Source organism: Harpia harpyja, chromosome 16 (assembly GCF_026419915.1).
Source record: "Harpia harpyja isolate bHarHar1 chromosome 16, bHarHar1 primary haplotype, whole genome shotgun sequence".
Classification (NCBI taxonomy): domain Eukaryota; kingdom Metazoa; phylum Chordata; class Aves; order Accipitriformes; family Accipitridae; genus Harpia; species Harpia harpyja.
The window spans coordinates 19,571,290-19,585,017 of record NC_068955.1 but is presented as its reverse complement, the minus strand read 5'-3'; the positions used below and the strand labels follow the sequence as shown (position 1 = coordinate 19,585,017).

Genomic DNA, 13,728 nt, shown 5'->3' with positions numbered 1-13,728 from the left:
ATCTGTATTTAACTTGTGAAATGCCTTTGTGTATGATATCGGTTCTGTCAGAAGTTTATGTGGATTCTGAAAAGATGATCAGAGAAATGCAAAGGTGAAGAATCTATTGACCTTTGTAATATACAAAGGCATACAATGTGTGGCTCCTTGAGCTGTGTTGCTGACGCTGAAAGAATATTCTGAGAATTAGCACTGCTTACTTAAGAATATTCTTATTTTGAGGTGGCTGCTGTTGTAAGTGGCAAGATACTGGACTAGATCATTTGGTCTAATTACTTTGATGTGAACCATTCTCATATTCATGTTAATTTTTGGCTAAGAGTTGTACAGCTTAATTTTGTGCTGCTCGTTTTAGAGGGGCACTTGGGAAGAGAGGAGAAATGTAAGTATTTTTATGAGATTTTAAAGAGAAAGTTGTGATAAAAATCTTTGTGAAAAATTCAGTATATCTTTTTCTTCAGCTCAGTGCTGAAAAAACAGCTTGTGGTCTTATGAAATAGTTTCTCTTTGCTGAAAAGTAAAAGATCCGAGATTCATTCCTGTATCTCTAGTGTAATAGGTAGAAAAACCCACTTGATTAAAAAATTTAAGTCAATAGAGGGGGAAATCTGTTCATCTCTAGTAAGTGTTTTTAGTTATGCATTAAGAAGATATTAGCATAAGATTCAGCATAAGATTTGTGCACATCCTTCTATTGCAGAAAGATAAAATTTAAGGTTGCTCTCTCATCTGTTCCAACACGATACATTTACAGTGTGTCAACACAGCAGTAAAGGCTTTTACTATGTACAATTGTAAAATAATGCCAATAGGTAAATGTGAAAAGGATGTTTTGGGAGCAATTTCTAGATTTTGCTTTTTGTAAAATAAACACAACTTTAAGAAATGGTTTTAGGTTTTAGATGACAGTAAAAGAAGTACAGAATGCCAGAACACCGAAGCAACTGTACTGGATCAGAGCAGTAATCTACCTAGCACTATTTCTTTTCTTTGATGGTGATTAGAACCACATGCTCTAAAGGAAAATGCTTATAATGGGCAATTAAAGGATCTGCACATAGCAGGCTTTTTTCCTCTGCCCGCCCTCCCCCAGTTGCCATAAATTACTCGTTGGCCTTTACTCTGACGTGCAAGCCTGACAAAACCTAGAAGGAACAGGAAATGACCTAAGTGTGGTTTTAGCCAGTTTTTTTCATTACCTACATAAGAAGAAAAAACCCCTCTACTTTCCCTTGATAGACAAAACACCTTTTAGAACCTTTCTGAAACATTTGAATATCTTAAAAAATATTAAAAGGAAGATCAGAGCAAACATAACAAACAATAAGAGAACGAAAAACTTTCTACAGCAGACAAAGTAGAAGCTGACCTGCTGATATTCCTGGTTACAAAAGCAGAAGTAGCATGTCTTTTTAAAAACAAACAAAGGAAACAAACACATAAAAAAGAAACAAAAGCCCAACCAAAAAAAAAAATTTTCCACTTGCAGGGAGTAATATTAACTGTAAGAATAAGCCTGCTGAAGGCTTATTTGAAACTTCAGCATAACAGTGGAGCATTTTTGCTGTTTTTGTATCTGTGCTGAGGACCAAGTTACTGAAAACAGTAACTAAATGTGTGAAGACTCTAAAGTGACTTGTTAAAGTTTACTTAGGTGCAGCTCTTGTTGAAGATTTGTATTTGTAGGGAAGATCAGAATACTGTGGAGTCTGGTGAAAACGTGGTGGCCAGACACCTGTATGTTCCAGTGTTGTTCTTACGCGTCCAGCCAAGTATGTTGCAGGTACTATTTAATGTATAGAATAGTATTTACTAAGGCAATTAAGTAGAAGCAAGTCTCTTGCCATTGAAGGAAGATTTTAGACTTCTTAAAGTGAAGATAATGCCTTTTATGAAGGAGTTCAGCAGAGTCAACAACAGAGTGTAGGTAGTATAGGGGATATGACAGTTTCCTTCAGTACATGTATTCAAACCTCAGAACCATGAAAGGACACTCAGTTTCTGTTCAAAGATTGTGGCTATCTGCAGACTTCACAAACTATTAGGCATTTTACAACCTTGGATAAATAAATTGTATAGAGTCAGGAAGTGATAAGTATTAGGATTCCAAAAATATCCTAGTCTTTTCCTGTCCCATTTATTTTCAGGGGAAGGTTTAGTGGGTGGAGAAATATCATCATGACTCTAAATGCCTTAAGTATCATATTGAATGCTTTCCCAAGTGCTGTATTTTGTCTTGATTACAATAACCTACTCAAGTGGATGGTGTTTTGGCTTGCAAGATTTCACAACAGAATGTTGTCTGTGTTATCTAAATAATGCTACCTCTACTTTGACAGAGTCATTCTTTGGTTGCATCACCTTTACTGTCATACTGAATACAACTTAACTACTTAATAACATATTGTTTTTCAAAATCTACCTTTTCTACACAGAGAGGGGAAAAAATTCTAGTAAATAAATAAATAAAACAAGACTTCTAGGTTGTTTACTGCTGTGTTTGGTTTTGTATCATTAAATTACACAGGTTTAAAAAGTTAACTGATTGTAAGCTGTTACAAAAGACTTATTTAGAAATAAAAGCCATGAATCTAGCATCAATCTTATTTGAAAGGCAGTCATGAAAAGAAATGCATGTGTAATGTAATTTTTTTCATATTTTACAATAAATTAGTTTCTCATCTGGTTGTAGAATTTTGCTTTTGAATTAGGTGATTTTTTTCAGAGTTGATTTCTGAATCAAGTTGCTATGGTGTTGGTTTCATTGTTTAGTTAATTCTATGCTTGGTTGCTATGGAAATACTTATTTATGGAATTAATGCCTAATGGTGTCAAACAGATGCTACTAGCAACTAGGAATCTTTTATATTTGATCAATGAAAGACTTGGTCAGGAGTAGAAACTCATTTTTGTACTCATTTTTTCTCCATTAAAATTTTGGACCGTGGAATGTGAATGGGTGGTGTCAAATAAGGCAAGTTTTCTTTTCTTAACAAGCATTAAAGCACACGCTGAATCTCCTGAATAGTATCGTCATTGAAACTAAAACTTCCCACTTACCTAGTTTAGGGAATCAAACAGCAATGTTACAAGTCTTAATGTTGTGTATGGCCTTAGATGGTGTGCACATTTCAACTTAGGGTATGGAGCATATGTATTAGTTATATTCTAGTTTTAAAATGGATTTTTAGATTTCTAAGCTCTGAAACATTTGTTTGTAGCCATCTATTTTAAATCTCTGCATGACTATTGTCCTTAATATAACTTTGCACAAACACAAGTAATTCTCAAGTAGCTAAAATGATATGATTTTGTATTTTATAAGTTAAATTATTCTGAAAATATCATTACTTAGTTATTTAGCCAAATATAGTTTGAGCTGAGCATTACAGTTTTTAAAAAAATGTTTAAAAATGCTTAGTGTACTTTTATAGTAATTTTAGTGGTTTCTAAGTTGAGAAAAGTAAAACCTATAGGCTTTTATTGCACTTAAACCTTTAGAAGTTTAAAATACTCCTCAAACATGACTTTAGCCAAATGGAGCTGTGGCACTCATGCAAAGAAGATCCAAAGGAACTCCATCCTCCATGGCATCAGCTTGCTTCTGAAAGACACATCTGTTACAGGCCCTGGAAACACTGGCTGCGCAGTGATAGGAAAGATAACTTTCTGTATAGAAAAGTCATTAAAAGCAAAACAAAAAACCCTGAAGCTCTGCTGGGTTTCATTGACTGTCTTTTCCCATTTCTCATCTGTTTTTAGTTTATTTAGACTATAAGCTTCTCAGAGGAGCACTTCTTTCCTTTTTCTTTGTAAAAATTAATACTGCTTGTTCCTGTTGCTGTTTGAACTATAAGCTGTATTAGGGAAGGCCGTTATTACTGTTACCTTGTGTATGTTTTTTCACAAATGTTTCTGATGTTGCTGACACTGTGTGCTTTGCAAAAGTGCCATCCTTAAGTTTTGGTAATTCTGGTTGGTAATTCTTACCAAAGTAATTTGGTAATTTGGGTTGTGATATTCAACAATCTGGGCCTTTGCCTTCCCCGCACCTCCCCACCCCCCCAGTGAACAGGGGGTTTACAAATAGTGTCAGGTAAGTTGATTCTAAAATTCTTGTGTTCAAATTGCATGGCAATTCCTCTGGAGTATGTGGAAATACTGTTTTCATTTTTGAGAAAATATAAACAAAGGGTAATAGCTGATGCCTACCATCAATTTTCCTTTGTATTTCCAGTAAGTGATATGTATTTAAAATTTCCTTAAATTTGACTAAACATCCATAGAACTGAATATAGTGTTCATTCTTCAGAATAGCAACTCTGTGGAGAATCTGTTGAGCTTTAGCCTTTAAAAAAATGTATTTCCACTGATGTAAATTCCCTCTGTTAATACTCTTAGCCTGTTTTGAGTGACATGTTTCAGTTTGACCTAAGCCCATCACTGGCTGATGGCGACCATTGGAAAAGGTCACTTCTGCTTAAAGGGTTTTTGTAAGCTGGCTTGTCTTCTTTTAACTGCATTGAAATTTATTTCATAGGCTAAATAGATTCCATTATTATAGTTAAATATAATACAGTCCTTGACTGTTAAAGAACAAGGCATGGTACTGTGTCATGCGTGGGTTTTTGTTTTGGTTTTTATTAACTGTCCTTCAAAACCCTGATCAGCTTGACAAGCAATTATACAAAACCAGGAAAGTGTGATCACTGCTTTTTGGATGGTCTGGGAGTCTCTGGGGTTAAAGGCTGATATGAGAACTTCTTTTCCAAGCTGACTGGTAATTTGGTAAACATGGTTATGGGGGGAGGGCTATACATTTCTGACCTTTCAGAAGTTCATCTGCAATATCAGAGCCCACTGCAGTTTTATTTTCAGAGGGGCTTCAGAGGAGCTCCCAGATGTGTGATTGTTGTGATGTTGGCACTGACAATGGATGCTCAAAAGCCAAAGTGTGTGAGTTGCTAAGCAGAGGTTTAAGCTGTAGCTTGGAACTTTTATGACTCAAGTGCCTCCTAGACCAGGTGTTTCTTGTTGGAGGAGGTGAGGAAGAATGTTATGTGCAATGGATTACAAAATCTTAGTATTACAGAGTACAGATCTTTCTGCAACAAGTCTTATGGTTGCAAAATCAAAAATTGCTGAGGCTCTGCCTAAGACCTATTTTAAGGTCTGTTGGTCTGTTCACATTAAGTCAAAATAAACTGTATCCTTTTTACTCCTGTTTTAAGACTAATGCAACTCTGGGAATACTTTGTAACTTTTGTTGATGATCCACAGGAATTAATTAAAGCTTTGACTGCCAAACTCTCAACAAAAACAGTGCCAAAAATGCTGCTTTTTTAGTATTCCAGATTTAACTTGCAAGGCATGGAGATAGGCTAATTAAACTGAGTCTGGTAGGTAGTAAGAAACAAAGTTAGTTTCTGAATAGAATGGTAAGGAGTAAATTCTTTTAAACATAGAAGTTTTTGTACAGAAGCAGAATTTATCAGCTCTTAACCTTTAAAACTGTCACACACACACACACACACACCCGCCCTTGTCCCTCAAATCATTTCAATTCTACAGAAGGTCTGTTAAGGAACATGCTGCTGGTTTCTGTTCCTTTCTCCCGAAATTCTCTTTGTGGGTGAGGCTCTCTGGATTTGAGTGCCATCTTGTGGTGTGTAAAAGGTAATAACCCCCCTTTCATTATTAACCTGTAAGGATTCGATTAGCGTAGAGATGTACCAAGGTGTATTTACCATAGAAAAATATTCATTGTATAGTGATCTGCATTTTTTCCATTGTGCTTAGTAGAAGAGATTGCTACTTTGTGCCCAAAATTTTCATCAGCTCATTTTAATTACTTCAGTATGTGGCACATGGAATGAGCCCTGAAAATTTTACAGCTAATATAGACTGTGGTAGCCTGCTAGCTGTGTTAATATACTATACCTGTCTTCTCTCAGGAGATATGACTTCTAATTAACGGTGATGTATAGTGCATTAAAAAAAATAATCTGTTGGCAACATACAGGTAAACTTGTTCTGTTTATTTCAAAACTGTTTTAATTTCTTTGCTGTAAGATTGGTGTCCATAGGGAAGCTTAAATCTTCTGGTTTAAAGGACAACAGAAAATTTTCAATCATGAATCCAAGCTGTGAATTTTTTTCATTTAAATAAAATTGTGTATAAATTGGTGCCCTGCCATTTAAAATATCAAACCATTATTTGCATTGGAAGTAGATTTTGCATGAGCTGTGCACATTATTTTACCCTGTGTGTACTGGGTGAGTATGGGACACAGGATATAGCAGTAACACTTTCCAATGAATATTTTCTGCCTCTACAACTTTGAGCCTATTTCTTTACTATAGCAGGGCTACAGCCAAAAGGAAGGTTTTGAACTTTTTTAGTTGTATAGATTGACCCCCAAAATTATAACAGTATAGCTTATGTGAGTGCATGTGTGTGTACATACATGTACACAAAAGCTCCCAATTGCTTAAAGGATGAATAAAGGAGGTTGCATCAGTAAAAGCAGTTGCAGTTAAAGGTTTGGTACAGAAATGTTCTGGAGTTAACAAGAGCATAGGTATTTTATTTAAGATCTCATTTACGACAAATAAATAAAATTAGCTAACATACCACATCATTAAAAGAAAAATAAAATATTAGAAGAGCTGGGGGAAGGGAAACCTCTTTTGTGTCCCCTAATGGAGGCTGCAAGATTGTAAACAAGCTGATGTCAATTCGTGGACCATTAGTATCAAATGTTGTTAATACAACTAACAACTCATGTGGACATCTAATCTTTGTTGCTGGTTGAGTCAAAATTCAGTGAGGCAGATTAATGCAGTCTCTGTGCCTGAGCTTAGGAGGACAAAATGAAACCAAAAAACTTACCTATGTTTGATACAGTAAACGAATATCAATCAGGAACGAGAAACCTGAGAATGAAGAAAAACAAAAAAACACGCAACCTGCCCAGACAGACTACTCGTTCTAGTTTGTTATGCAAGAAAAACCCCCTCATCTTTGCAATGATCATGCTAAAACCAAATGCATCATACAAAATGGGTATGGCCAGATAATGTTGGTCATTATCTTAATGCTTTTCACTGACAGGCTAACAGTCATCTCATATGCTTAGTTTGTTTTGTTTTTTTTTTTTTTTAAAAAGGATATGGTAGCTAGATTAATCACTTAAAAAGCTAAAAAACTCAAATTCTTAAATTTTTAATTCTTGATTTAGATCTGCTTGCTTTATACAATATGACTTTCTGATACAGCATAACTTAATCCCAGTTCAAGCACATGCTTAAGGATAGATATCTTCACTTTTGATAGCAAGTGGATGTCGTAACTATTAACTTTAAACATGGTTTAATGGTATCTCTATGAAGATAACAGAAGAGAAAAAGAACCTTTAAGTGCCGCCCTTACCTGGGTACTGCTGACATGTCAGCCTGTGTTTCTTTATCGACACTTTCTGCACCTTCTGCTGGGCAAGTGCCAGCCTGGAACATTGTGTTTTCTCCATGAAAGAGCTGTTGGACTTAGAGGAACAAAACCAAACATAGTTGTCACCTATAAAAATAAGTAGAAAAAGCTTACAGGACTGCAGAGTATGAACTACCAAGTGGGGCATTGGCACTTGATTTGTGCTCTGTAGCTATGGAGAGGAGGAAAAAAAGGCTTATCTTTATATTTGTTTAATTTGTGAATGCATGTTGTGCAAATGAATTCATTTACCAGAGAATTATTAGAACCTGTCAAGAAGCCACGAAGACTAAACACTTTTGAAACCAGACAGACATCTGAATTTCATTTCTTGTATGTTGTTTTTATTTTTTGTCAGTATAGAAGAAAAATTAAGCGAGTGCTGTTGACGTACTTGAAGCTGATAGTATCTTCAGATTGTGTTGCTGACGTTCTTTTGTGGGTTTGGTGGGTTTCGTGAAGTTATTCAGAACACGTAGATTTGTAACCATATTCAAGTAAAACCTAACAAAAACTCTTGCAAGAAAATGCTTTAAAAATTAGCGATTTTTAACATGAGATATTGGGGAGCTTTTTGCCTTTTTAAAAAATAAATTATGTTAACATAGTGCTTTCTGCACTGTATTTACAAAATTGCTACTGTTTGAATGGTTCTGGAAAGAAATAAATTATAAAATATATTGGAGGTTTAAGGATAGATTTGCTTTTATAAGTTGAAGTGAGTAGAAGCAGGAAAACACTGTCACCACCTAATTTGGTGTGCATGTTAAATGATTCATAAAATCCAGAAATATTGAAATAAGACCATGTAATTGTTCTGTTGTCAAGATATCTCTGTTGTGTGCAATTTCTTTGAACTCTTGTTTAGGACTTTCACTGGGGTAGCGTTAACTGAGAAAATGGTCTGTTACATATAAAAAGATGAAGGGAGAAGCTTTTTATATTACATCACATAGTCAAGATTTATTCCATTGTTGTTTTTCAGCATTAGCATATCACCTATTACTCTTTTTTTTTTTTTTTTTTTTTTTTTTTTTTTTTTTTTTTTACAGATGATACTTTGGGATTGGGATTTGAAGCAATGGTACAAGCCCTATTACCAGGTCAGTGTATTATGAATCTAATTATTCTTTTGTGAAATGTGATTGAGTAAAGAGTTTACTGTAAACTGTCAGATTTCAATTTTTCTGTTGATGTTTTATTTACCTAAGTTGTCCTAGTACATTCTAGCTCTATGTGGCAGATGCTTGGTATTTAGCAGTTCTGACCAAGCTGACAGGGATCTACTTTCTGTGGTGTATATGAGAACAGTCTCAAACCTAGCTAAGATGGCAGTGGGTTTTTTAAATGTCCAGAAGCATAAGGTTAGGGAGTGATTCCCCAGCAATGTCACCAGACTCAGGTCTACCAGGTTGTCATGGTTTAACCCCAGCCAGCAACTAAGCACCACGCAGCTGCTCACTCACTCTCCCCCCACCCAGTGGGATGGGGGAGAAAATCAGGAAAAGAAGTAAAAATTGTGGGTTGAGATAAGAATGGTTTAATAGAACAGAAAAGAAGAAACTAATAATGATAATGATAACACCAATAAAATGACAACAGTAATAATGAAAGGATTGGAATGTACAAATGATGCGCAGTGCAATTGCTCACCACCCGCCGATCGACACCCAGTTAGTCCCCGAGCGGCGATCCCCCTGCTCCCACTCCCCCCAGTTCCTATACTAGATGGGACGTCACACGGTATGGAATACCCTGTTGGCCACTTTGGGTCAGCTGCCCTGGCTGTGTCCTGTGCCAACTTCTTGTGCCCCTCCAGCTTTCTTGCTGGCTGGGCATGAGAAGCTGAAAAATCCTTGACTTGAGACTAAACACTGCTGAGCAACAACTGCAAACATCAGTGTTATCAACATTCTTCTCATACTGAACTCAAAACATAGCACTGTACCAGCTACTAGGAAGACAATTAACTCTATCCCAGCTGAAACCAGGACACAGGTTCTCACCTTTTTTCTTGATTGCTTGTTTCTCCCCCTTTCTCTTGTATCAGCAGTGGTATCTAATCAGCAATAGCTGATTAGATGTTCCTGTTCCGAGAATTATGCCAAATAAAAACTAATAACTTTTTTGACAGAATTGTTAGGATTTGGTTCAGTAGAATCAGGGTTAATAAAAACAATGAGGCTGTGAAAGTTGCACCTCTATAAGGGGCTTATAACAGTTTGGCCACCAAAATTTCTGTTGATGTTATTGGAAGAGATAGAATACTAAGTTTAATTCTGAGACAAAGTAATGAAAAACTGAGACAAAAAAATTGGCACCACATCTTTATTTTAAATAGAGAAAAATAAACTGACAGCTAATGTTGAATTCTGAAATATTTTTTATTGTGTGAAAAAACCCAGCAAAAATTGGTGTCTGAATATGTCTATATGTATATATTTTCTTTAAAAGAAAAATACACTGCATTGATTTTTTTAAATTTCCTTTTTAAACTTGCAATGGATAAGATGCTTATTTAAAACTTAGAATACTGTGAAACATTTTGACATGTTAATAGTTTGCAACATTTCCATCTATTCTAGAATGCTGGCAGTGGAAATGGAGTTGATCTCTCAGTACTAAATGAGGCTCGGAGCATGCTAACAGACCTCCTGACTGACCCATCCCTTCCACCACAAGTGATTTCTTCCCTTCGAAGCATTAATAGTTTGATTGGTGCTTTCTCAGGCACATGCAGGCCAAAGGCTAGTCCATTCACACCATTTCCTGGTTTCTTCCCCTGTCCTGAAGTAGAGGATCCTGCTGAAAAAGGAGATCGAAAACTGCTCAAGGTGAAATGACTAATTTTCATTCATGTGTGTGTTGCAATTTAAAAAAAAAATTATCAAGGAAAATTCATCTGGAAAGAATGCTCCTGTATGGATAGTGGCTTCTTTACTGAGTACCTGTGAACTATGTTTAAGGTCAAAAGAGAGCAGCTGTGAAAACATACTGAATGAAATATAGATATGTACCAAAATGCAAATTGAAATGGTTGATGGATAGACAGGTAAAAGCACTGGTCTGCACTCTGAACACATGATTCCTTGAAATAAATGCAGGATTAAAAAAACTAAAAGCAAATATAAAATGAAGGTGTTATATTCTCATGATATGGCACAAACAGGGCTGTTCTTTATTCTCCCATATTCTTGATCTAATAATTACTGTCAGTGTGGCTTTTTCATTGACTTTTTTTCCCCAAGAAATTTTCTCTTATGAACTTCAAACTAGCCATCAGACAGAAGCAAATCAGCTATGTAAAAGGAAAAAATCTCTTCCTTCTGTGCAGCACATCACGTTGTGGGACCAGTGTGTAAATCTACCGTCACTTCTCCGTTATCTAGGGTAAATAAGTGAAAGCAACAGTGTTGTTATGATATGACATGTTAAGGAACGTGGTGGAAAAACATTCAAATATAGAAACCCAGCTGCAGTGCACCAGAGCTAATAATTTTAGGGCAGCCCAGTATTGACAGCTTGAGGCTATTTATTGTGGAGGCTGGTCTGGGACGTCCCTGCCCTGCAGTTGCTTCCATATCCAGGCAGTGGGCAGCTTGGCCCAAACAGATCAATTTGTTGGTTTAGTATTTTGCAGCCAGATAAACTGTCTTGAGCCAGATTCAGCCTGTGAAATGTCTGCTGGGAACCAAGGTCAAGACAAATGCTTTTGGGGAAAAGCTCAGTGTCTGCAGATTACTCTGTGGAAGATCCTGCAGGTTCATTGCAGTATGAAATACCTTGGAATGTCACATGGATATCTGCAGAAATCAGTTGGGTAGGGATCATAATCATTCAGCGTATGTTTTTCTTTGCGCATTTTTTTGAAAACGGCTAAGGATTGGTATACTAATGTGAAAAATATAATTTATGTGAACATGTAGAACATGTTAGAATTGTTTGAAATGAAAAAAATTAATTGCTGAAGACTGGTTATCAAGATTATGTAAGATTGAAAGATTATGTTTTTTCACAGCTATTCTCATTTTCTCCTTCTTAAAAGTAACTCTTCCTTTAAGTTCGGGTTTTTTCTGTGTATTAATTTACCTGGTGGATAAAATAGTGCTTGTCACTATCATTCAATGAATGTTTGACTTTGGTATATGTTTAGGGGTAAGCCAAAAGATCTACCACTATGTATGTTACTGTAAGAAAGAAGACGATATATCTTTCTTTCAAAAAACAGGTAAGTCAGCACAAACTCCAGATTATGACACACCAAAGAAAATCATAAGAAAGTATTTCTTCAGAATGCGATCTTGCAGATTATATTGAAAGGTTCTCTTCTCTCTTTCCCTGACTTGGAATATGAAAGGTCTCCTCTGTATTTCAAACAAGTTGTTTCTTTCCTGAGGATTATGTACATCTTTATTTCTCTTCCCTGACTGGCTTCCAAAGTACATTCAGTTATAATTTTTTTCACTTCTGATGGGGAACTGCCTGTTCTCTTTGGTAGAAAAACAAAAAACAAACAAACAAACAAAAAACCAAGGAAAAGAAAGAAGCTGAAACTGGGCTTCAGACCTTGGGCTAGCAATAACTGGTTATCTAATACTAACTCTTCACTCTGAGTTTCTTGGTAGTCGACAACTTGGAAAGTGTAAACTGCCCAGTTACTGATCAGTCTCTTTAAATTCCTAAAAAAGAAAAAGGAAATCTTAGTTAGACAAAAAACATCTCAGGGCTGCTCTGCAATAGAAAGACTTTTCACTCCATCATGACAGAACTGTCCCCAGATTTCCTAGCGTATGATAGTAGACTGCTTGCCAGATTGGTGGATTTCTGGTGTTATCAACAGTCATGATTTTAGCAGTTTTCACATTTCAGGCAAGTAAAAGTTGTTTAGGCAAGCTCTTGAGTATCCACATCCCTTGTCTTCTGGCCTTGTTATCACTGGTAACTGAAAGTCTTTTCATAATAACTTTGATTTCTGGCATGGTCTAAATTTTGTTTCCAGAGCAACTTTTCCCCTTTGTATGGTGATTACCAGTGACTTTGCTAGCATAGGGTGATCTGGAGTTCCTTAGTCCTTTGCTACCCATGTTTTGTTTATTCTCTACTTCTTTATCTAGCAGGGGAGAGTTCTGGAGATTTGGCATATCCCCAGTGTTCCCTCGTTCTTAGAGTAGCCAGGAAGAAGAAAAAGTAAGTGCAGTTGCTGGGGCTTTCTTTCCATACTGTGCTAACAATGCACTTGTTTCAGGGAGTGGACCTTTCTCCTCCAATGTTGGGGATTTTCAGCTGTGCTCCCCATGTTGCAGAGAGCATGCAAGTTAGATTGATGTGGTCCACTGACAGAGAAGTCCATTCTAGCCTGAGAGCACTACCACTGTATGATAGCACACAGAATATGCTCCTCCAGTTCTCTTTCTGGTAGGGCTCGTTAAGGACTGCTGCATGTTTCTGTGGGTGATGTGGTGGTCTTATTCTGCCTGTCCAGTTCCACCTTTCTGGCTGTGACTACAGCTTTGCAGCAAAGCAAACAGAGTCAAGGTATATCCCATATCAAGGACTCAAAGCAGTCTGATTTTTCAGTGTAAGAGATTATACTCTTTTGTGTCAATGCTGTTTCATTTTTTTGAAATATGTAATAGCTTTGTGAGTTAAATATGATCTTTGACCACTCGATAAAGCTTAAAATTGCAAAGTCATTATTTCTGCCAGACTTTTGAAGTGGTAGCATCCAGGGGTCACCTGTCCTCATACATGACCCTGCAGACCTTACTCAGTACTGCAAATATTGCTTTGGATTTTTTGTTTTAAACATTTTTTCCTGGCATCCTTTTTACTTTGCAAGGTCTGATTACACACATCTGTATTATGCAGAAGGATCTTCCCTCCCCACCCACCCCCTCCCTCCACTGAATGGCCAAATCTGGGGATGAGTTAACAAGTGGATTGTGGACTGAATGCAGAGAGAGATATTTTTATTTTTTATTTGTTTAAAATACAGTGTATACGTTATCCATCCAATGGATGCAGATATGCCAGAGCTGGCTTTGCAGTTTTGGTTCAGTGATCCTATCCTTTCTATTAGTTAGGTTCTACTAGCTGCTGTGTAAACATGGATACACTTTCCGGGGGTATTTCAGTACGGCAGAGCTAATAAGTCCTGAGTTATTTCCATACAGGTCTGTTTGAGTGCTGTTGCCCTGCTTTGCGGAGGGCTTTGCGTTCAAGTACAATGGTGATTCCCA

The 13,728-nt window shown here is 36.6% G+C and overlaps 1 protein-coding gene across 2 annotated transcripts in view; it reads left to right on the top strand.

The window, feature by feature from the left end:
- Positions 1-13,728, top strand: part of PDE3B (phosphodiesterase 3B) — a 95,659-nt gene that overhangs the window by 59,728 nt on the left and 22,203 nt on the right. For both annotated transcript variants that reach the window (XM_052810598.1, XM_052810599.1), the window contains exons 2-3: positions 8,542-8,592; positions 10,075-10,323. In XM_052810598.1, coding sequence (XP_052666558.1) covers positions 8,542-8,592; positions 10,075-10,323 — 300 coding nt within the window. The remainder of the gene's footprint in view (positions 1-8,541; positions 8,593-10,074; positions 10,324-13,728) is intronic.